Raw genomic sequence first — 23,498 nt, 5'->3', positions numbered from 1 at the left:
CTGGTGAAACCTGAGGATATTAAAGAGCTCACCCCCTACCAAATAGTCCGATATTTTACGGATCTGGGCTTGGAGGGGGAGATTTAGCAAAAAAATATGTAAAATCTCGCCTTCCAAACATAAGCCAGGCTCTTTATTGACCTGGGTTTGGAGGGGGAGATTCGGCGAAATGTAAACTCTCGCCTTCCACACAGCAGCCAGGTTCGTTATAGACCGGGGCTTAGAGGGCGAGAACTATTCACGGGGACCCATCACAATAGATCTTCACAGGTCGCAGTGACGTCAGGAGCTTGAATAGCACTGATCTCGACCTCTAAGAATAAGAATTAGTCTAAGCATCCACAGGGAATATAACATATGACCTGTCATTGGCTGGTTTAAGTTGCCACTTTACACACTGTGTAACATTCACCATTTTGACTATATTTGAACATCTATATGCCTTTGATTCTTCCATCTGTTGACGTTTATGAAGTTAAAGAGTTGAAACCTTTATTGTTGCGGGTAAGATTCATATGGTTGAATTAACTCAAATACTCGGCAACGTCTGAAAATAATTTAAAAACATTGTACTTCTTCTTGGACCAGGTGGATTTATCAACAATGTTTTGAGTTTGTCCAAATTTTTGTAGACATTGACTAGATTCATCCCTAGGGAGATGCTAATGATATATGCATATGAATCTCACCCGCATATGAATCTCAAATTCGCATTTAGTCATATATAGTGAGGATACATTAACAGTTTTTATTTTATTAAAATTCATTAGTAAGCCATAGTCATGCTCCCATTTTGTGCGATTTTAAGTCTTTTTGAACCATTTTTTGCGCTTTTTTTACATTTGAATGGAAAATTACAAAAATAGTGTCTTCAGCGAATGAGAGAGTTTTCATAATTGTTTTCCATTGAATTATAATATCAAGCGATAAATTTATTTGAATCTGTTTTTTACAGCAATGTTTTATAGTATTTGGATAAGGCAAAGGCCCAATTACATATGAACATAAATACCCGGGCTGGAAAAATGACATTTTATTACTGTAATACTACCGGGAATCGAATACTGAACTTTCATGCGTAGGGACTTAACTTTCGGTCAAACAAAAAAGACAAAAATGAAATTCTGTGGTTTTTTAAAACAAAATCTTGATTTTTACGCAAACAAACATAAATGAAAATATTGAAGTATTAATTTTTGAAACTTGCATTTTCTGTTGCAAAAAATTTTTTTTAGTTTTAGTTCGAAATTTCGACGTATTTGATCCGATTCGTGTTTTAGTTTATAAATTCCATGTTTAATTTCCAATTTCTGTGATACAGATAAATAAATCCTTATACGTATTTTAATAAGTAATAGAATGTACACATTAAAATATTATGTCCCTGTTAATACTTTATGAATTATTTATTTATCTCTCTCTGAATCAATTATACGATACGCCATAACTTCCTGGAGGTTATCAAGTGAAACTAATACTGATTTTATTCAAACCTTGCAAAACTCTATGATCAAATTGCTACTACATAAAGATGTATGCCGCCAGAGACACAATATTTCAATATCATTAATGTCTGTTAGGGCTCTACTTTGGTACAAATTAATTTGTCAGCATGCGTCGTATTCCGAGTATAAACTCAAGTTGGTACATGATTACAACACCAGGTTTACTAGTATGGAAGGGCTAGCTGTTCCTAGATACTGCAATAAATATGGCAAAAAGACACTGCAATACAGTATACCTAAAATATTTAACATGTTACCAAACAATATTAAAAATACTGAGTTAAATACAGAAGTGCGACGTTTGCTCAAATTATGGTTATTAGATTTTTTATTTTTTTTTTAAATAGTTTTTAACAATTCATAATGTAATCTGTATTTGTTTTTCAAGTAAAATTATTGTTAATGTAGGTTAAGTGTAAATAATCGATGTAATTTATAAGAACCTGCTGACGAGTTGTATGTATGCAACTCAGCAGGACTTTAATTTAAGACTATTTTGTAAATATTTTTGAAAAATAAATAATAAAAAATAAAAAATATCATCTTGTTCTGGATGAGCTTAGGATATTAATGGATATTCAACCGTTTAAATATATGCCGTTATTATCAATTCAATAAATAAGATAAGAAAATATAATAATTAATAATTACATGATGTAAGGTAACAATTGTTAAGGTTTATGAACAAAACAAACATAGAAAGGATTGAAAATGTTCAACGAAAATTTTAAAAATACCTACATTATAAAAACAATAAAACGCTTTGCACTTACAGCCAATCTGCCAAACAAAATGGATTTTTTACCCTTGAAAATAGACGCACTGTATCGGAATTATGCTATTTACATAAATTATTAAATAACAAAGTAGACTCTTTTAACCTACTCTCCAAAATTATTCTTAGTGTCCCCTTTCGCGTGACAAGAAATAAATATTTATTCCTTCTGCCAGTCTGTAGCACTAACTATTCACAACACTATTTTCTCTATTGTTCTTGCTCTAACTACTCGTATAAAGCATTTTTTTTTCATCTATTGATATATTTTACATGACCCTTAATTTATTTTAAAATAAATTAAGACTCCTTATTTCTGGCTGGGATACGATCCTACTTACTATTTAATAATGCTCACACTTACACACACCTGAACACTTACTCCTACACCAATACACATAAACTCACATCTACACTTAGTCTCATACAAATACACATGGATACACCCTTTTGTTGTAACACAATTTAATAATATGTATGTTTCTTATTTAGAAACTTTGCTGGACTGTCTTTAAACCGTATTTTTTTTAAATGTTACTTTATCATTGTCGACTGTTTGTTTCTTTAAAATAAATAAATTTAAAAAATCTATCCGATTGGTAGGTGATTTTTTTCACCAATGATATGTGCACGAAAATATTGATATGTTATTTATTTGAAAAAAAAGATTTTTCAAAGTATTTAAAAAAAGTTTTGTGGGGTATAAAAGATGGCGCTTTATTCGCTCACAGAAGTCCACTCTGGTATGCCTAAATCAGCTGTTTTGCAGAAGAGGAAAAACAAAGGTATAAAAATTTATTGATGCAGTATTAACATTATAATTAAGAGTAATATTTTGGTGTTTGATCATTTGACTGTTAAAATATGAAGAAAATACAGTATCATCATAACTACTGTACTGTTTTTCTCGATATTTTACTCAATTTTGCGCCTAATAATGTGTGCCTATGTAAAATTTACAAACCTAAAATGCATCTCTTATATACTGTTTTTCTTCTACACTTTTCTGTATAACTAAAAATCTTTTATTGTTTTTTTTTAACTTTATATTACTCTTATTGAGTTTAATCATATCAATTAACATTTCTTTCCTTCTATTATATTTAACTTTAATTTTGTACAAATTGGCTACAGCAGTTTGTTATAATAATGAATAAATAATTAAATAATTGATTTCAAAGAATACTGAAGGTTGTGGTATATTACTCACAAAAAAATCATTGAGATACGTGAGAGAGTAAAAAATGTGGCTAAATTGCATTCATCACTCAAAACATACAAATTTAGTCTTAAGGCAAAATCCCAGCGAGGGAACGTAAATAAACCTACTGTATTAAAATATTTTTAAAAAAGGCAATCATACACCAAATATTTGAAATAATATTATTTAAAGAATTTTCCTTTCGACGTAACAGTATCTTCTCAATTATAATTATTACGGAATTCGTAAGATGAAAGTTAGCATGTAAGTTTCGTACAAACTGACGTGTTGTAATGTTGTTCATTGCTGGGAGTAGCTGAAGTAGTGAGCGGCAGCTGCCTGATTATTCCAAGACTAATATCAGACTAACCGAGAGAATTCTTCTTTGTCGACTTAAATTGCTAAAATATGCATACTAACACGTTTTAAGTTTAACTCGCCAGAAGAAACATTTCAAGCTCAAGTCGAGGGCTTCAGTTTACCTCCGACAGTTTTATTCTGTCTTGAGAAATTGTTTGAGAAGAAAGCTAGTACTCGCGACAATTTTCATTCTATGTAGTTTGAGATTTGTGTTTCCATGCACACAAGCATTTAAAATCTTCACAATCACAAAAAGCTATTTGAATATTAGTATATAATTATTTTTTTTGGCTATAGTAAATAATTTTCACAAATTCCCTAAATAAATCACTTAATCATATTGGAATATAACGTATAGAGATAACACTCCATACAAATCCGATCTAAAAAGTCATCCCCTGCGAAAAGGAATGACCAGTGGAGGTAGCAAGTATCGTCACGTCATATCACGTCGACTTTGACCAGCAAAACAAGCAGTACAGTAAAAAGCATGAATTGTTTACATCGGTCTACTGTAAATTTTATTCAGTATGTCGCTCCCTTCCACATACGCCTCACTTTTATTTATCGTTTCACTATACGCCCGACTAACTGAGCAGGACAGAGACAGAATATAGCTGGTAACATATTAATAAAACGTTTTTAAAAAATGAAATAGCTATTTTAAACAATCATTGAGTAAGATAAAAACATTACTTTCCGGTGAAATGTTATACCATTGCTTTTTCTGATCGATTTGTGTAGTATCTTAGCGTACATGTAGGCATTTTAGTAATTGCGAGGAGAAAAGTGGCCGGAGAATGCTCACAACATACTAAAATTCGTTCTATCAAACATGCTTAAATATGAAAACGATTATTCTCAGTTCCTTTGGCATTTGATTTGTATGCTTTATTAAATTTTCATGTATTTTCACCATAATCAGCAATAGTTTGCAGATTCTTTGATGCTGTCAATTTGATGACAGATTTACCGTTTTAGCGTACATTCGATTATTTGGCCATCAAAACTAGAATTATTTTATAATTATCGTTAAAGCCACACCCATTTGCACGTTCGTTTTCATAGATGATCAAAGTGTTATGCTACACAAATCTTCTTATTCAGTTTCCGTTCGGGATAACACAAAATATTTATTTATCATTGGGTTACAAATGTTTGCATCATTGTAAGTGGTATAGGTTTTTAACTATCAAATAGTTTGAAAACAATCACAACGATAAACCAAAGTTCTTAGATCGACAAATAAAACGGAAGAAACATTGTGATTTCTGAAAGAGTTTCTCTGCAATGGGTCTATCAATACAGTGCTTTATATGTATTAGCCGATAAGGAAAAGAGATTTTTTTTTGAAATCCTTAAAAATGTTTTTAAAAAAGGATCAAACAAATATTAAATGGAAAGTATATGTGGAAATATTGAGTATCAGTTCTTTGAATTTATAGGATCATAAAAAAATAAAGTGTTATGCAAGCTTTAAAGCACAGTTGATCAAATCTAATCACCTGGGACAAAAAGGGTTGCTTTTGGGCACAACGGTTATTAAAGAAACATATTTATGAACAATTTGGCCGTATAAAAAATACATACAAGTTCTTATTAAACATTTGCATGGATTCGATTCGACATGAATTGCCAGCAGGGCTTTTTTCGTCCCGAGCTCTACACAAAGATTTAAAAAATAATGACAAAAGTAATTGAAGATTATAATCATTAAATCATTATTTGTTTCGTTCCACGAACTCGTGAATTCAGTGACGTATTTTACTTACCACATTATACTTTATACGCTGTATATTTTTTATACTCGAGGAACCGAACCGGAGTCGTCGATATCGCGGATCGTACAGTAAAATTAAAATGGCAGTGGGCAGGATACTTGGCGAGGCACGATGATGACAGATTGGACTCAGAATAATAAAGTGGAGACCATGGGCGAGCATAAGAGGTGTTGGAAGGCTCGCAAAATAGATGGGCCGACGATATTGCCTCGATAGCTGGTAGGACATAAATGAAAAAAACGGGAGACAGAAAGGATTGCAAATGTTTGTTAGAGGCTTATATCTAAATGTGAAAAGAATAAGGCAGAAGAAAAAGAAAGATACTTAATACGGCACCAATTACATACCTTCAACAATATTTAGAAAATGCATTGGAAAATTATTTAACAAAAAGATAAAACAAGTTGTAAGTTACGTGATTTCGAATTGTGATTCAATTAATTTTATTCCACACAGGGTAAATAATGAAGTAAAGAATAAAATGATTTTTTGAAAATATATTCATCAATTAAATATTTATTAATTACATAATTTTGCCAGCGGTACTTTCGTAAAAATAGCAATAGGCGTGAAGTAGGCAAGGTTAACAATTTTATGAACTAATTTGTACCGTGTCGCAGTCGGCAGCAGGCACATTCCGTTTTATTTTTAAAGTGTCTAGTTCCGGGAACCATGTTGAGTTTAATTTCAGTACGGCGTCTTTGTTTATGTTATATGGGTGTTTGTATATGGGGTGACATTTATAGCGATTTATAATTTGGGTGGGTATTATTTAATTGTATTGTTGATCTGTGTTAATTTTGCGGAGTAAGAAAAGATGCGGTTCGCGAAGATAGCAGATAGCAGATGCCGAAAAAACAGTATGTCGTCAAACAATCCACAGCAGACAAAAATCCTACCTTTGGGAAGTCAGGAAAGGAGATCAGAGACAGGAATCCGGATGCCAAATCTCCAAGTTCTTTCTTCTTAGAAGTGTTTCATTTTCACTTTAATTAATGCGGGGAATATCTCAATGAATGTCGAGGCGTGACGCGACGGTCAGAAGATGAAAAAGTGTGCGGATGCGGGCAGATGATTAAAAGGCGAGCGGATGCGGGCAGATAAACTACGAAACATGCGGCTGTCTCCCGAACAAATTATACAGAGAAAGAAAAACAAGATTGTTGATGTTGGTTGCTATGGGTATGGAAAATTGTTCTCATAGCAACTGTAGCTACCCAAGGCCATAGCAACGAGAAGAGTAAACAAATATTTGTGTATTGGAAGATGGTAAATGAATGCAGCATCCGTAAGGGTAAGTAAATAAATTTCAAATAAAAAATATAAATAAACAATTAAAATTATTCAGAAATTATCTGAAGAATCGAAATCCTGACATCACATATGATAGGGAAATAAAACTTTTTTTAAAAAACATTTTTTAAGTAAAAGTGGTATATGAAATGCTGTCCAGTAAAAAAAATAATTATTAGTAGCATAAATATTTTTTTTAAAGTTTTTATTTTTAATTTTGAATTCCCGTAAAAATGGTCAGTGCATTGGCCACGTCCCTAATACGTCACAATTCATGTTAATTTTCAACTTTGTTCCAAACCATTCGATTTTTTTTAGAGCATCGTAACAAATCTTGACGTCACAACTGTAGATCCCAAATATGTTGCGTTTTTCTAGTGATATGTTTTCAAATTATTTTTTTAAAGTTTATATGAAAACATTTCTCCACAATATTCATATTGATTTTGAAAATACAATTAATTATTCTAAATCCATTTTGTATAATTTATCGGTATTCATAGTACCTACGTGATATTTCCTTATTAAAAAAATAATGAGACCTGATACCGAAAATTTTAAAATAAATCGAAATTAATATTGGTAAGACTAATTATATGAAAAGATAAAGTAACACAGCAGACAGTAGACAGCTGTCAGATTTAAGATAACATATTTTTTCAAATGAGCGTCTGTCGGCAAATGTCGGCGATGCAATGAAGATACTTAAAAAATAAACCTCGTAAAGCCACACAACTTTTGATAGCTACTAATTTTATAACAAAAAAAAACAACCTCACTGTCATTTAAAACATCTTCAAATATCTTTTTGGGGTTTAACATTTAATTAGTAACGTAAAAAATGCAAATGGTGCACTCGTATTTTATTTACAAGGCGAAACTTTAATACGCAAATGAGACTTGAAAGTACTTCCTACACATACCCCAAATCCATTTTAAAGACGGCGGGTTCTTCAATCGGTTTCGCCCATACAAAAAAGTCATGTTTTTTTGTCAGTAAACGAGTTACTATTAAAAATAAAAAAATCGTATAAAGCGATCTTTTTAATGGCTATATTGCAAACACAAATGGTAACAAAAACTTGTGTTTACTCGTATCAAATTACAAAAGTCCATGTCCATAGCAATATTTTGTCGTGATCGAAGAATAACGACAGATGTGCGAAAAATGCAAGATTAAATTTCTTTTATATTCGATCTTAAAAAGGCAAATGGACTGACGACAACAATTTGTTCTCTGCATTCGAATACATATCCTATTGATATTAAAAAAAATAATTTAAATCAATTAAAGGGTCTAAGAAAATTATAAATACTAACATGTGATGGTTTCTAAAATAATTTCGATATTTGTCCACTATATTATTGTTTGTATGTTCATGCGGATGATAATATAGTTCTGAGTGTGAAATAGAACCAGAACCCTGGGCCTTCGACTCACAAATAAAACTCCCAAAAAAAGAAAACGAGTGGAGATAAAACCACCTTGTAATGTAGTGATTGGCGCGTTCGCCCAGAATGCTTGAGGTCCGTGAAATATTAACATTTTTGATTATATGAATCTCTTCACAATAATAAAGGTTTCAGCTCTTTAACTTCACCAAAATCAACAGATGAAAGAATTGAAGAAATATGGATGTCCAAACATGCGAAAAATAATAAATGTTACACAATGTGTAAAATAGCAACTCAAAGCAGCCAATGACAGTTCATAAACCCTGTAAATGCCTAGATTTCCGTATTCTGTTCTCTTAAATGATTTTCATTTCTGTTGTAATTTTTGGATTTTAGTTCTTTGTATACAATTGTATCAGTAGCTAATTTATGAATAAACTTTAAAGATTCTAATTGAAAAAGCTTAGTTACATTTAAAAGTTTAGTTTTTTTAAGAGTTTTTTATTTGGTATCAGATAAAGGCGGTCATATACTAACTAAAATATTTTATTTTGCTATCTTTTTAGTCTGTTTATATCATTTTGGTCAGTTGCTTTAATCATTTGAAGCGGGGACCAGTTCATAAGTCCTTTACCTACACATATTGGTCAAGAAGTTGGAGCACTTGGGTATCCATGGTAAGTTACTAAGATGGATTGAAGTTTTCTTGAACAATCGTATTATTCAAGTAGAAATAGGCAACACCTTATCTACAGAGCATAACGTACTTAGCGGTGTTCCGCAAGGTTCAGTCCTTGGCCCGATCCTCTTCGTCCTGTACATTAATGATCTCAAAACAGTCAAAAAATCTTAATCGAGTTTTTTTGCAGATGACACCAAACTGTTTGCAAACCCCTTTCTATTTGGACCACATCAATGAAATGACTAAAACATGGCTAATCTCGCTTAGCGCTAAAAAAGAACCGTTCTTCACATTGGCAAAAACAACCATATGTATACTTATCTTTAGGGTAGTGTCCAATTTGAACCCGTAAGTTATCAAAAATATTTCGGCAAAATCATATTGACGGATTAAAAACTGGAAGCTTAGATCACATATATTGCCAAGAAAGCCTAGTCAATAATCTATTTGATTAAAAAGGCATTTCAAAATATTACTCCAGAGATATTTCTTAGACCTCTATTGAAATATGGATATAAAATATGGAGTCCCTACTTTACTAAAGACATCGAGTTATTGGAAAAAGTTCAAAGTTGTGTTACAAAAACCCCGAAATTACTCAAAAGAACTACGGTAGATTAAAAGCACTAGGACTTACATCGTTAGAAGAACGACAGAAGAGAGGGGACTTGATTGAAACTTATAAGATACTGAATAATTACTATGACTGCCCCCTGCATGAGATCTATAAATTAAATCGCAACACAAATTTACGGGGTCATAACTAAAAGCTCTATTGTCCCCTATTCCACCTTAATCCCAAAAAAACTTATTTTCTATCAGGGTAGTTACAGACTGGAATAAATTGTTAAGTCTAATTGTGCATTCCATTTCATTCAATAAGTTCAAAAACCGTTTGGATGCTTTTTTGAAGGAAGAAGAACGCAGACAAAAAGCAGTGCACGAGATATAGGCGCATTAGCAAAAGGCTGCGTGCCTATAACAAATTATAAAATAAATAAATTTTCATAATATTTTTTTTGTAAACTCCCATATCTATTGAAACATAAATACATAACGGTTTGATTCAAAAATATATGAGAGACATTCTTAAATTTAAGGGTTAGAGCTTTTGGTTAGTTTCCCTTCCAGAAGTAGGTAGGATAAAAGAAGCACAATGTATGTATTGTGCCTATAGTAAAGTTATTCTAATGCAAACTTTATGAATGATTCATTGTTATGCCAGTTTAAGTTGGACGAAGTTTTATTCACAAATACAGCATGGTGAGGTTTACATATTAATTTACCCTATTCACACAGCTTTGTGGGGGTCTCTTGTTCACGGTGTTTCATATTCCTATCCGGAATTTTCAGTAAAGCCTTATCCTGAGATCAAAAAATAAAATAAACTAAATAAAAGAGGCGGCATATTTTATTTATGTCAGTAATTTAAATCGCTATTCGAAAAGAAGCAAGCTTGAAAAACAACTTTTGCTTTGATAAAATTATTTCATGTAAATTAGTTTGTGAAAATTCAATTATCGTTGTATTTTATAATATCAAAAACGGAATCAAGATTTTTGGCAAAGTGGAAGTTTTTAACTTAGATATCTTATGTTCGATATTTATTTTTTTATTTTTTTATTATCAATTACGGAATAAAAGGATGGGGAGGAACAAGTAAAACCACATTAGAGCCATTAATGAAAGCACAAAAAGCCTCACTGAGAGGAGCTAAAAAAAAGCCCTACCAATACTCTACAGACAGACTTTTTACAGAATTTCCAGTACTAGACATAAGGCAAACATGCACAAAGACAATTTAAAGACACTTTCTATATGTTTGTGTGTTTTTTGAATACGTAATTTATTCTAAAACTACGTTTTTTTAACAAAATATATAAAAATGTTATGACAGAAGAACACCTGCAATTTTTTACTAAGATAATAACAACCAATTAACATAACGAGAGAGGATGTTGTTTAGTTTTTTTTTAAATTTTCAGTTGCATAACATTGGATTCCTTTTCTAGAGAATGTACACAAACGAATGCAATTAAACTTAATGCAACTTTGAACAGTCTAGCAAAAGTGAATAACGAGATGTCCAGAACTGTTTTATAGAAAAAGTTACTTTGAAGAGTATTTTATTTAAGCACGTTTTAAATGCTTCGCGAAAATGTCAACATAGAAACAATTTTAATATTTTTAAAGTGCTTATACAAGGTTGAAATATATACCGTATTATTTTAAACCGGCAAGAGTATTAACATTACGAAGCGGCGTCGGGGCGCCAGCACCTATACATTTTTCATACTAAAATGTTATTCTATCTTGAAAATGATTTGTTTGCGGTAGTGATTATTTATTTATTTATTATACGGCACAAGAACCTTTTACAATATAAAATAAAAGAACACTATGAGATCAGTTAGATCAGCTATTATATAAAAATAATCAAATATTTTTCACCGCCATTTGAAATTTGTTTTAAAAGAAGTAGCGACTAAAAGTTCACAACCTTTTCCCGTTAACTTTTGCTTTCCTCATAATAGTAATGGTGGCGGAACTCAGAAATTGGCGAGATTACAAATTTACAATTTTCTATTTCGATATAATCTGCCTATTTCTTGTACCGAGGAACGAGAAATTAGAAGAATGGAGGGGCGAGGGGGTTGAGGGAAGGCACTGGAATGGGCAAAAACTTTTAATTCGTCAGCTAAATTTGTTAAGGGCTCCAATAACGAAAGGAGAATTATTTGAAGTATCCCATATATATTTTTTAATGCTCGCGTTTTCATTTCAGGATAGTTCATTTAATAAAGTTAAACCATTTGATGTTGTGAATTGATTTTAAATAGGAAATACCTATTTTAAACTCCAATTGCTCAAAAGTTGGCATAGTTTCAAAAGTTGGTAATTAAACAACGTAATAAATACACGAAAAATAAATAATTTCTTGAAACTGGCATACTGGCACTAGATTTTTTATTGTGACATTACTGATTACATTACTGATACTTATTATTTAAAACTTTTTTTTTACCCCAGAAAACTTAAATAAAATGTTTAAATTTATTTCAACAGAGAAGGAAAACATTTTTGAGAAGGGAATATGAAAGTCTAGGCATTTACAGGCCTTATGACCTGTCATTGGCTGGTTTAAGTAGCCACTTTACACACTGTAAAACATTCAACACTCTGCCTATGTTTGAACATCCACATTTCCTCAACTTTTCCATGTTGACTTTTGTAAAGTAAAAGAACTGAAACTTTTATCACGTGGGTAAGATTCATCCGGCTGAACCAAATCACCTACTAGGCAACACTTGAAAACAATTTTCCAATTTTTATACTTCTTCTTTTACCAGGCAGTTAATTAAACAATATTTGAGTTTGTCTAAATGCTTGCAGACTGGTTGGGTTTCCTCCCTAGGGAGTTATTCATATTTTTATTTATTTCAACATAGAGGGAAAACATTTTTGAGAAGGGAATATGGAATCTTGATGGGCGAAAATGTGGTCAAACCATGTGTGATAGGTGCACAAAAGTGGCGAAATTTGGGCCCGTATTCTAAACGGAAGTTAAAATTTATCTTCAATTTTATCTGCAAAGTAAAATTAAGTCTTCTGGTTGCAAATTAGGTGGGTATGCATTGTTCAAGTATTGTCATAACTTCTAAATCCTTTGTACCCACAACCATTGTTCACTTTCCACCAGTCACTCACCTCAATAAGACTCCGTGTCGTAAATCGCGCGTTTATTTTGCTGAAAGTGTACCGCATCACAGACTTTGTTTCCACCAACCACCAGTGTTCAGCTTCAGATCAGGGGTCTGTCCTAGCGTTGGTGCCACTCGCAAGTGACCAGTTAGACCATAGCAATTCCAACAAGAACGAACCAGGTTAGTGGCCTCCATTAATCTATCTCGTTTGTTGGGGTTGTGACTGATTGACACTGCATACGACACGAAGATATTCACTTATTTTATTAAAATTAAAATATCGTCCACTCTGCTTAATTTTTTTTTGTTTGTAAATTTATTTCCTAACCCTTACGGATTATTACATTTATTTAACAAAAATAATAAAAACATTTTTCATTCATACTCTGTTGTTCAAAATAATATTTTTAACGTCTTTTGAAAAGTTTGTCTGAGTCTTTTGTTTAGTTTTGTCTGGTAGTTTATTGTATAATTTCAGTCCCTGGTTTATTAGTCTTGATTGTCCTTGTCTTGTTTTAGAAAGTTGTATATGGTATTTTTCTGATATTCTCGTATTATGTCCACGTTGACTACATTTTTTTACAAGTTTTAGTTCTTTGTCTACAATTACATCAGTGGCTAATTAATGGAAAAAATTTAATGATTCTAGTTGGAAGAGTTCAGTTATATTTAATTGCTTAGTTTTTTCAAAAAGTTCTCTAGTTGCAGTTAGATAGGGAAGGTCATATATTAACTTTAATATTTTATTTTGTTGTCTTTGTGGTCTGTTTATGTCGTTTTGATATCCTGTTCTCCATAGTAGTTGCGTATAACATATTTAAGTTTATACATAGGCTTCATACATGAGATTTTTTTCCGTTTTTGAAACGTTTAATAATTTAATAATTTATTGTTTGCAAAAGGATTTTTTTTTCATTTACATATGTATACTGCTTCCGATTTGCTAAGTATGATTTTAATAGTTAACATTTAATAGTTTACTCCTATGTCGTTTAATTTTTTTATCATGATCTCAACATGAACCGTATCGAAAGCTTTTTTAAAATCTAAGATTACTCCCGTGATTGGGATCCCAGTATCCAGGTTTGTTTGAATAAAATTTATTAAATTTACAAGGGCTGTTCCGGTTCCTTTTTTTTCCTGAAAGCCATGTTGATTGAAAGTTAGTATATTAAGATTTTTAACATAATCCATTAATCTCTTATGAATGTATTTTAATAATATATTGTGGAAGCCCAAGCGCTTCGCCCCCAGCTATTTCCCCGCACGTGGGAATTTGTTTTCCGACCATCTTATGTATGTACAATAGAATATGTTTACATTTTTTTTTCTAAACATGTCCAATTACATGTTACTAACGAAGATATCTTGATTTTTCATACAAATATACACATTTTCGTACATAAATGTCAATGTTATTTTATCCCGTCTCGATATGATCCGATGAAGATAGGGTTCACAATCGCGGCCCAGGGCAGTACGCAAGGCCGATACAAGTATTATTGAAAAAAAATGAGCATCATTGATTTGGAGTTTGGACATGTAGAGCGAATAGACAGCGAAATAAGGACTAAAAATAATTATTATGCGAACATTTATGGATGCATAAAAGAAATAGAAATACATGACATGGTTAAATCAAACAAATACTGGAGAAAGTCGAAAGAGACGTCTGCATGTAAGGATAGATTGGTGCGACGTATCTTCTTACTGTTTGTTCGCTGGGAAAAATTATATCTATGTATTTATTTGCGTAACTGATAGTCAAGAGAGTCAACCGACTACAGCATATTTTACAACGGGTTTATAACGGTCAATTAATACACACAAAAATACGACAAGACGAGTTCTTGGAGTGAGAAATAAATATTAAGTAGATTGTGTAAGGAATACCAGATTAAAGAAGAAATCAGCATTATTTAGCGAATCAGCACATAATGAGGAACTTTAGCCCTACAGGAAATTGGATACAAAAAATGTTTTCTTGCGTGCAATAAAAATTAAAGGTTTAATTTGTATCGCAAAATTTCTTGAAAATGTAGGGAAAAAAAAGAGCATAAAGCAACTACTTTGAACGACGTCACTGGTCCGTATGAACCAACCAATGATATCTTCTTCTTCTTTTCCACACCCGCTCCTAAGTGGAGCATGTGGATATCACAAGTTGCCTCCAGGAGACCCTATCGCCAGCCAGCACTTTCAATTCTTCCCATGTCAATCCAGCGCCGCTTTATTCGGCCGTCAATGATGATCTTTAGGCTTAATTCAGCGGAACCAATTATATGAGAGCAGTGAATTTTATCCGGTTTGCTTACCGTAAACGAACCAATTGGAATAACTGACAGAAAAGGCCTCTGGCGTTACACGCAAAGTTTTTACAGAAATACAAAACTTTAAAAAAATCATGGCGCTGATACCTGATACGATAGATAAAAATAAAGAAATAAAAATTTGGCTTAGTTTAATAGTATTTTAACAAATAAAAAAAAGACACTGAACTTCCTCATTGAGTTTAAGGTAGATAAACTTACCCCTGCGATACGGTTTGGGAATCTGGCCCGTCTCCGCGTGGTTCGCCAAGTTGGCGACTATGTCCTCGAGCATCTGGCTGCGGGTCCTTTCCTGCATACGCGCGAACTTCGGGGCAGAGTAACTGGCACGCTCGCCATTTACGATCTTCGTCAGCAACCACTCCCTGGACAGACACTTCCAATTAAAGCCACAATCAAAAGATACTAGAGTAGAGTTAAAGTAACGGTTCAAACTAATACAGTCCAATAGCCGGCAATACTAAGGGGTATATGCCGTATGTGATCATTCCTCCTTCTGTTTTTCGCATAAATCGCAAGCTCAGGCTGGTTTTCGGCTCACGCTGACTGTCGGCTCACGTTGACTGCATATGTATTACTAATATATGAAGAATTTCTGAATAACGCTGACAGGTCAGCGCTGAGCCGTGCGCGGCCGTGCGCGCCGCGCGTCAGTACCGCTAAGTCGTCGTTCATCTTTCAAAAAGGCGTATCTCAGTGTTCATCGAAATTGAGGTTTGAATATTTTCATCAAAAATAATTTATATTTATGGAATAAATAAAATAATAAGTAAAACCCACCAAAACTCAGTGAGATTATTTGTTTATTATTTTTAAAAGGCGAAAATTATCCAAACAAACTCTTAAAAAGTCGTTTCAAAAATTAACTTATTCGAGATACGCCTTTTCGAAAGATGGACGAAGAAATATCAGCTTCAACAGTCAGCGCCGATGGTCAATGCCGATGGTCAGCGCCGACGGTCGGCATGATACGAAAATCAGCCTTATAGTTGCCTCGATTTTCATTGCAGTACAGTATTTAAAAAAAAGTTTCTTATATTTTTTGGACAAAATAAACGATAAACTTTCTAAAAAAGAGGTGCACTGCCGCGGAAACACCCTCGGTGGCCGTGTGTTTAATAATTTATTTTATATTTTATTTATTATGGTTCACAAACAATAAACAATACATATGACATTGGCATAATAAGCACAAATTGTAATTTTAGATATTGTTCATCAATTATATGTGAATCGCGGTTCCTTAGTATGTGCATAAGTGCAGTGCACTGCCAAGTAAAATATATATATGTGCAAACAAATGAGTAATTTTATTGATAATAAAAAATATGTTATAGGTAGCTACAAAAAAACAGGGATTCGTTGCAATATTATGCTCGTAAAAATCATAATATTCAATACTAGCGCCAAAAGATCTAGCGAGATCGACTCTAGCGGACGATTTTCACATCTTGTCTACGCATGCGCAATCGTCCCTGTGCATGTTCTGTTTTGCACAATTCTTTACCCTGAATTTGTATGAAATATATAATTTCTCCTAAGATCGCCATTTGAGGGAGATAGTCAACGCTTCATACTGGTGAATCATGCGTTAGAGGGAGAAGATAATATACATATTCCGGGCATTGCCAACGCATGCGCATATTTGAAGTTTAAAGTGCGTTTGCAATATCACTTTGAACATGCGTAATGACATGATATTAGTACGAATTTAGTTGATTTAGTATCCTATAACGTGCGTATAATGTTAGGCGAACTTAGCGTTCTTAGTTCCGATGCGCGGGCTGTCGTTTGTCATACTATTGCCCGTTTATCACGTCAGACCTGCCATATTGTTATAATATTATTGAACTTAATATACAAGTTACAAGTTGAAAAAATGTAAAGAAATGCACTGCCAAAGTTTTCGGTCAGGAGCCGCCAGTGATGTGAACACAGCATGCACAAATAAAGAAAATAAAAGTTTATAATATATTATTTTAAAATAGGCTACCTTAATTGAATTCTATCGTTGTTATAAAAGTTATAACAGTAAATTATTACTAACAGATTATTACAAATTATTTTACCTAACTAAAATAAGGGACTATTTGATTTTATAAATTGCGTTACAGTTTTCGTAAAATTATTTAATGTATCGTTAAAGATATCAATATCAGCATTACTGTTTACATTATTATACAATACGTGATAATGCATGAAAGTGCGCCATATTATTATTGAAGGTTGCAAGATAAATGTTGTGTACGATCTCAATCGCCGAAAGAAGACATTTAGGGGTACATTCTCTAAACAAAATGTAGAATCAACATTACAATAAACTATTTTATAAGAATGTATCAAGTCTAAAATCTGTCTCCTAAATTACCCACATTTATTCCAAATTTGATACTTTAATTCCTACAAGTAAAAGTTAGTGGGAATATTTTTCAATACGTTTCCTCGAAGAATAAATACGGTTGCCTTAATTTTGATAGCCAAAAATGATAGCAACCATCACCAGAAGTTCAATATTTAAGGTTCATACAGTAGACACTATTTATAAAATAAATTCCATTACACAAATTTATGAAGAAGAAAAAAAAATTGAGATAAATAAGTCACTCAGATACCAACTTAATATTAAAATTCCTAAACTCCATACAAGTCATGGTCAAAAAAGCTTTGTCTTCAAGGGTGTAAAAAATTATAATAATCTTTCCAATGAACTAAAAACTATTAAAAATAATATATCAATAAATAAATTTAAAGTTAATCTAAAGAAATTTTTTGAACACGTGTAAAAGCAACATTAAATTTTAATTAGTATGAATGTATTATTGTTTGATGTTTTTGCTTTATACATCCTATGTTTTTATTTTTCTTTCTCATGTACTCGTATTTAAAATTATATAAACTACTATAAATAAACAGCTAAAACAGTGTAAGTCACTCTCCAAGCACAAGAGTTAGTATCTTTTTTTGGAGAGTTACAGTGATAACATTTACTAGTTGTGTAAAAGTAGATATGTTTAGAATTTTACAAAAACATGTACTTTTTATGAAATTTAATAATAAAAAAATAATGAAAAAAGAAAAAAAAATCCGCGAGGTACTTAAGATTCGGCGATGGCGCGATGCGAATGTTTAACGATCCAACCGTGCTAGAGTAGCACTGCGCTGCGCGTCGTGGCATTGCGAAATATTTTTTTCACTGTGTCGTATCCAAAGAAAAACAAATAAAATAATGTTGCCAGAAGGAAAATAAATTATTGTTCGTTTGCCTTATTATTACTGGGGTAAATTTTTAAATACAATTATACCCATTATCACGTAACACATGATTTTATCGCAAATCGAACTAGGGACCCGCATGCTCAAAGCATTATTCTCACACCATGGTGCCAGCATTTAATAAAAAAGTAAGTGTGACTGCTTTTATATATACGCGTAGTAGAATGATGGAATGAAGTCTGGGAGGAGTTTCATACCTGAACATTGGTCCCTTATCGAACACACTCTGCTCCCAGAGGTAAGGTTTGTATGCACCCACTTCATCCCTCGTCACCACAGAAACTTCGTATCGCGTGGGCCTCCTCTTGATGCGGGCGGACACTCGAACTGCAACAATGAAAAACAAAAATAAATATTACGCTTCTATCTGGAAAATATAGAAATCAGACGAGCTTTTGTGTATTTTTTTTAAGAACGAAAGACAGAAAGTCGCTTGACAGTTTTACTTGTGTGCTGACTCCACAAACGGAAAATATCACTTTTTTATTTTGATTTATGAAATACTGTCTAGTAAAAAAAATATTTTTTGCTAGTTATTAGTAGCATAAAAAATACTATTTCATTTGTAATTTTGAATTCCCGCAAAAACGGTGATTCCATTGGCCACGCTCCTAATACGTCACGATTCATGTTTATTTGTTCGTGGTCGTTGAAATTTATGCAGAACAATATCGCAAATGTTGACGTCACAACAACCAAGGCCAAACACGTCACGTTTTTCTACGAATGTATTTTTATTGAATTTCTTTTTTACATTTATGTATGAAAACATTTCTCCACAGTATCTATATTGATTTTGAAAATACAATTAATTATTCTAAACTAATTTCATATATTTTTATCGGTATTCGTTGTATGTGATATTTCCCGATTGAATCCATGAAATGTCGATTTTAGTTTTATAAAAATACAAAGCGATTTGTTAAGCAACAGGTATAATATCTTAGTACACAAAACAACGCCTATGGCGTATTCAAAGTTAAAAATATTTTTATATCAATTCCGAAACAAAATAAAACTCTTTAAGTTGAGTTGTTTTCATGAAATTATTTCGATAGGTCGGAAAAATCAATTAAGTGTTATCACGAAAATGTATCGAATTTGCCTGCTCTGAATTGTAATTTAATAAAAAAATAAAATTCGTCGTCGCTCAAAGGACTGTTCTCAAAAACAAGTTTTTTTTTGGTTTACTTACCAAAGACTACAGCTTTATGAAAGTAGACATGTTAGTCTCCATTTTAATTTACTTTAGAACCACAAACGTGGTTTTGTACTATCAGTAAAAAAAACCATTAAAAATTACGTTTAGTTATAAAACCAAATACAATAATGATTTACTCAATGTTCATGAGTTTAAATAACTTTAGCAATAATATTAATATTTTATAAGTAAACATGGTCCGTATTATAATTAAATAATTCACACATTTTTCCATACATAAAAAAACCGAACTAATTAAATATGATAAAATACAGATCATGCAATATATTTTATACTACCTACAGAATGTCCTCCGGAAACTTACATATTTAATTTTTACTAACTTTTTAATGCAAGTGCCTAGAGAGGAATGGGGTGAGACGTTGAAGTTGCAAGTAATGCCGATTTTTTTATTTGTCATGGATTGTTGGTCGGAAGAGATGCGTGCGTTCGCTATCGAGGCGTAAATAAAAAGCTATTTTTCGCTTACAAGGGCTAGGCGTACATTCTGTAATCGTTGCAATATTGCCAAACAAGTGAAACGCCTTCGATTAAGTCAATTCAAAATTGGGTAGCCAGATTTAGAGCCCCGGGGACAACTATAACCAGACATTGGCAAAGTCCAGCTATATCTGTTCCAATTTATGAAAATATCCAAAGTGTAAGTCCTTCAGTGTTGGAAAACCCCCAGATGTCAGTAAAAAGGCGCTCGTTGGTTTGAGAAATCTTCTAATCAACTTTGCATTAAATAATTAAGAAAAAAAATATGTTTCATCCATATAAAATCTAAATAGTCCTAAAATTTTACCATGACTATCAATTGTGATTAACTTACGCCGAAAGAGATTTTCCTTTGGAAACAGGACTGAGAAACAACTTTTACAGTGATGAAGCACATTTTTGTTTTAAAGGTTATGTGAACAAGTAAAATTTATGATACTAGATTTCACACAATCCAAGAAAAATACATGTACAACCAATGCATGGCTAGAAGGTATACTAACTGTTTGGTGCGCTATTTCAGCTAGAGGAATCATTGACCCCTATTTTTTAAAAAAAACATCGTAGCTTAGCGGTGAGGGTAAATTCTAAGGGATATTGGGATACGTTCAACTGTTTTAAAACAAAAAAAAGTCTTTGCAATAGTCCTTAATTCAACAGAAACAGCTGGTTTTAATAGGGTGGCGCCATTGCATACACTTCGTTTGCGTCTATGGATTTCTGTAAGAGATTTATTTCAAAGAAAAGTGATATCTCTGTATGGTTACATCTCCTGGCCGGTACGATTGTCTAATAAGAGATAATTTGGCTTTTTTATGAAACTGCCTCAAGAGCACTGTTTACTTAAATCAACCTGCCACAACCACTGAAAATAACCGAAAGAAAATATAAGAACTGAGGTTTCGAGGATTTCGAGCAATCTCTACCAATGCGTTTTTGAAAATACGCGTTAAGTATTGGAAAAGTGTTTCAAACAACTATATTTTATTTAATGTAACTCAATTATAACTTATGGCATAATAAGATGGGGAGGCACGAATAAATTAATATTAAAACCCTTCGAATCCGCTCAAAAATCAATAATTAAAATAATTTTTAAATAGCCCTTCAGGTACCCCAGGGTCAAGTTATTTAAGGAATTTGAGATCTTGGATATAAGGCAATTAAATATTTTTAGGATAATAATGTTTGTGAAAGCAAATTATTCTACCAAATCTTAAAATAAACACTCCTACACTACCAGAAGTCAAAATAGAGGATGGGTCATGGGGTCTACCACAATCTCTGAATTCGGGCAAAGAAATTTCAGGTTTCTAGGCCCCAAAATATTCAATATATTACCCAAACATTGAAAAACCATGACCCGGATTCAATTTAATAAATGTGTATAATAATGGCTACTGAGTTTAGGTCGAGAAAAATCGGAAAATTTACTTAAAATACATTCTTAAATAATAAATGGGATAAATTAATATTGTATAACTGTAAAGAAAATTAACTAGTAGGCAGTAATGTAATTGTTTATTTTGTCTAAAAACGTCTGCTTTCAAACAGGTTGTACCTAGTTAGGCAGACTAGGCATGATCCAGAGAAATCTATTGCCTAATTGTGTATGTAGTAGATAAAGTAATTGTATTTTTTGTTAATAAATAATGATAATAATAACAATTATTATTATTATCTTAAAGCTTGACATTTGGATAATGATGTCTTTAAAAACATAAATACATATTCAAGTTGTACATAAATACAATATACAATAATAACATAAATACATATTCAATTGTTAATATATATTTTTAGTTTTTTACAGATTTAATTTAATTTTTAAGATCCTCATGACTTTTTAACTTGTTTTAACTATGTATTTATTTTTTTAAATTTTTATTACATCTTTTACTTTATTTTTTAATATGCTGTTTTTTTTTCTTTCTTTAAATATGCTTTTTGCTATACAACATACATTCATTTTTTTATTATGACTTTAAATATGTTTCTTACTATGTATTCTGTTTTTATTTCGCATTTTACTGAGTTTCAAAATATTTTTATAGACATATTTATATATTTTCATGGTTTTTTTTTTTTTTTTTTACTATGTTTTCACTGCATTTATTACTTTGTTTTTATAATTTATTTTTTTTGCTACGTTTTTTTTACTACATTTTTTTACTATGTTTTTACTACATTTTTACTATGTTTTTACCAAAATTTTACTATGTTTTTACTACAATTTTACTATGTTTTTACTACATTTTTAACCATGTTTTTACTTTATTTTTTACTTTGTTTTTCACTTTGTCCTGTATCTTTATAACTGTTTCTATAAATTGATTACTGTTTTTTATATTTTTTGACTGTTTTACGGGGTATTTGACGGGGTAAATAGCCCTAGTTAGACAGTCAAAGCAACTTTATATAAATTATAATTTTGTGTATGTAATATAATGATAACAAATAAATAAATGTACCCTAAATAAAATTAAGAATCATTTAAATAACTTGCCCACTTATTTTTTTAAAGCATAAAATCTGCCACGGGATACCCGGTATAACTTACATTCAACTATAATAAATTGAATATTTCAAACACAATTTGATAGCGTTCAAGAGGAAAAATTTCCTTTGTTTTGTTTGATATAAATATACCTAACTATTTACTCATCTAGTTCTGACATCGTTTGCTTTGCTTAGTCAAAACGTCATTTAAAATCTTTACTTTGTACCATTGTATAAAACGTGGTATTAATTAAGAAGCGGCTTTCTAAAAATAAATTCTCCCTAGAATAAGACAATAGGCTTATGTTTATGAAAAGAAAATAATGAACATTTCGCAGCGAAAACAGAATTGGAAATGATCCGAGGGGCAGAGAGAAGATCACTCGAGGAAATGGTTTTCTTTTCTTTATTCTGGAAGAAAAACAAACAGAACGAGAAAAGTGGTTAGTTTAATTACGCTGTTTACATAATTAATTGATTTCGCAGACATTCGCTGTAATTCGTTTACATTGTTAAGAACCCCGATAATAATTAACAACTAGTAAATATCGAAGTGAGTATTTAATTATACTCTTTGTTCATCGAACAAATTTTACGGTTGTTTAATGCATAAAAAAGGTGTTTTATCATAATAAACTATTTAAACTTGATAGTGAAATTTATTGGTGGAAGTTCATTGCAATACAGAAAATATTTTTTTAAATAAATGACATTTTAAAATTTTAATCCGCTTGATATATGAATAACCGGTTTCATCTCTCTCGCGGCATCGTTAACCCGACCGCTCCTGTGATGTAACCGGCGCGGCGTTGCAAATTGAACTAAATTAATTAATATCTCGGCAACCACTATGAATATTACGGTAATTTTTTAAAAATCATCAAGTAAATTTTAACACATACACTACTACTACTACTACCATCACGCCATTTCTCCGTAGGGGTAGGCAGAGAGAATGGACTGCCACACACGTCTATCCTGGGATACATTCCTAGCTT

The 23,498-nt window shown here is 31.8% G+C and overlaps 1 protein-coding gene across 1 annotated transcript in view; it reads right to left on the bottom strand.

The window, feature by feature from the left end:
• The window catches only part of rsh (Rap GTPase activating protein radish), a gene marked incomplete at its 5' end in the record, with an annotated part of 160,993 nt that overhangs the window by 120,417 nt on the left and 17,078 nt on the right, over nt 1-23,498 (bottom strand). Inside the window, 2 exons of the mRNA XM_088241282.1 lie at nt 15,228-15,391; nt 18,497-18,626. Coding sequence (XP_088097408.1) covers nt 15,228-15,391; nt 18,497-18,626 — 294 coding nt within the window. The remainder of the gene's footprint in view (nt 1-15,227; nt 15,392-18,496; nt 18,627-23,498) is intronic.

Source organism: Micrasema longulum, unplaced genomic scaffold, assembly GCF_059751315.1.
Source record: "Micrasema longulum isolate JH-2025_06_02 unplaced genomic scaffold, ASM5975131v1 h1tg002823l, whole genome shotgun sequence".
Taxonomy (NCBI): Eukaryota; Metazoa; Arthropoda; class Insecta; order Trichoptera; family Brachycentridae; genus Micrasema; species Micrasema longulum.
Note: the sequence above shows the minus strand (reverse complement) of the source record. Positions and strands in the feature narration are given on the sequence as shown.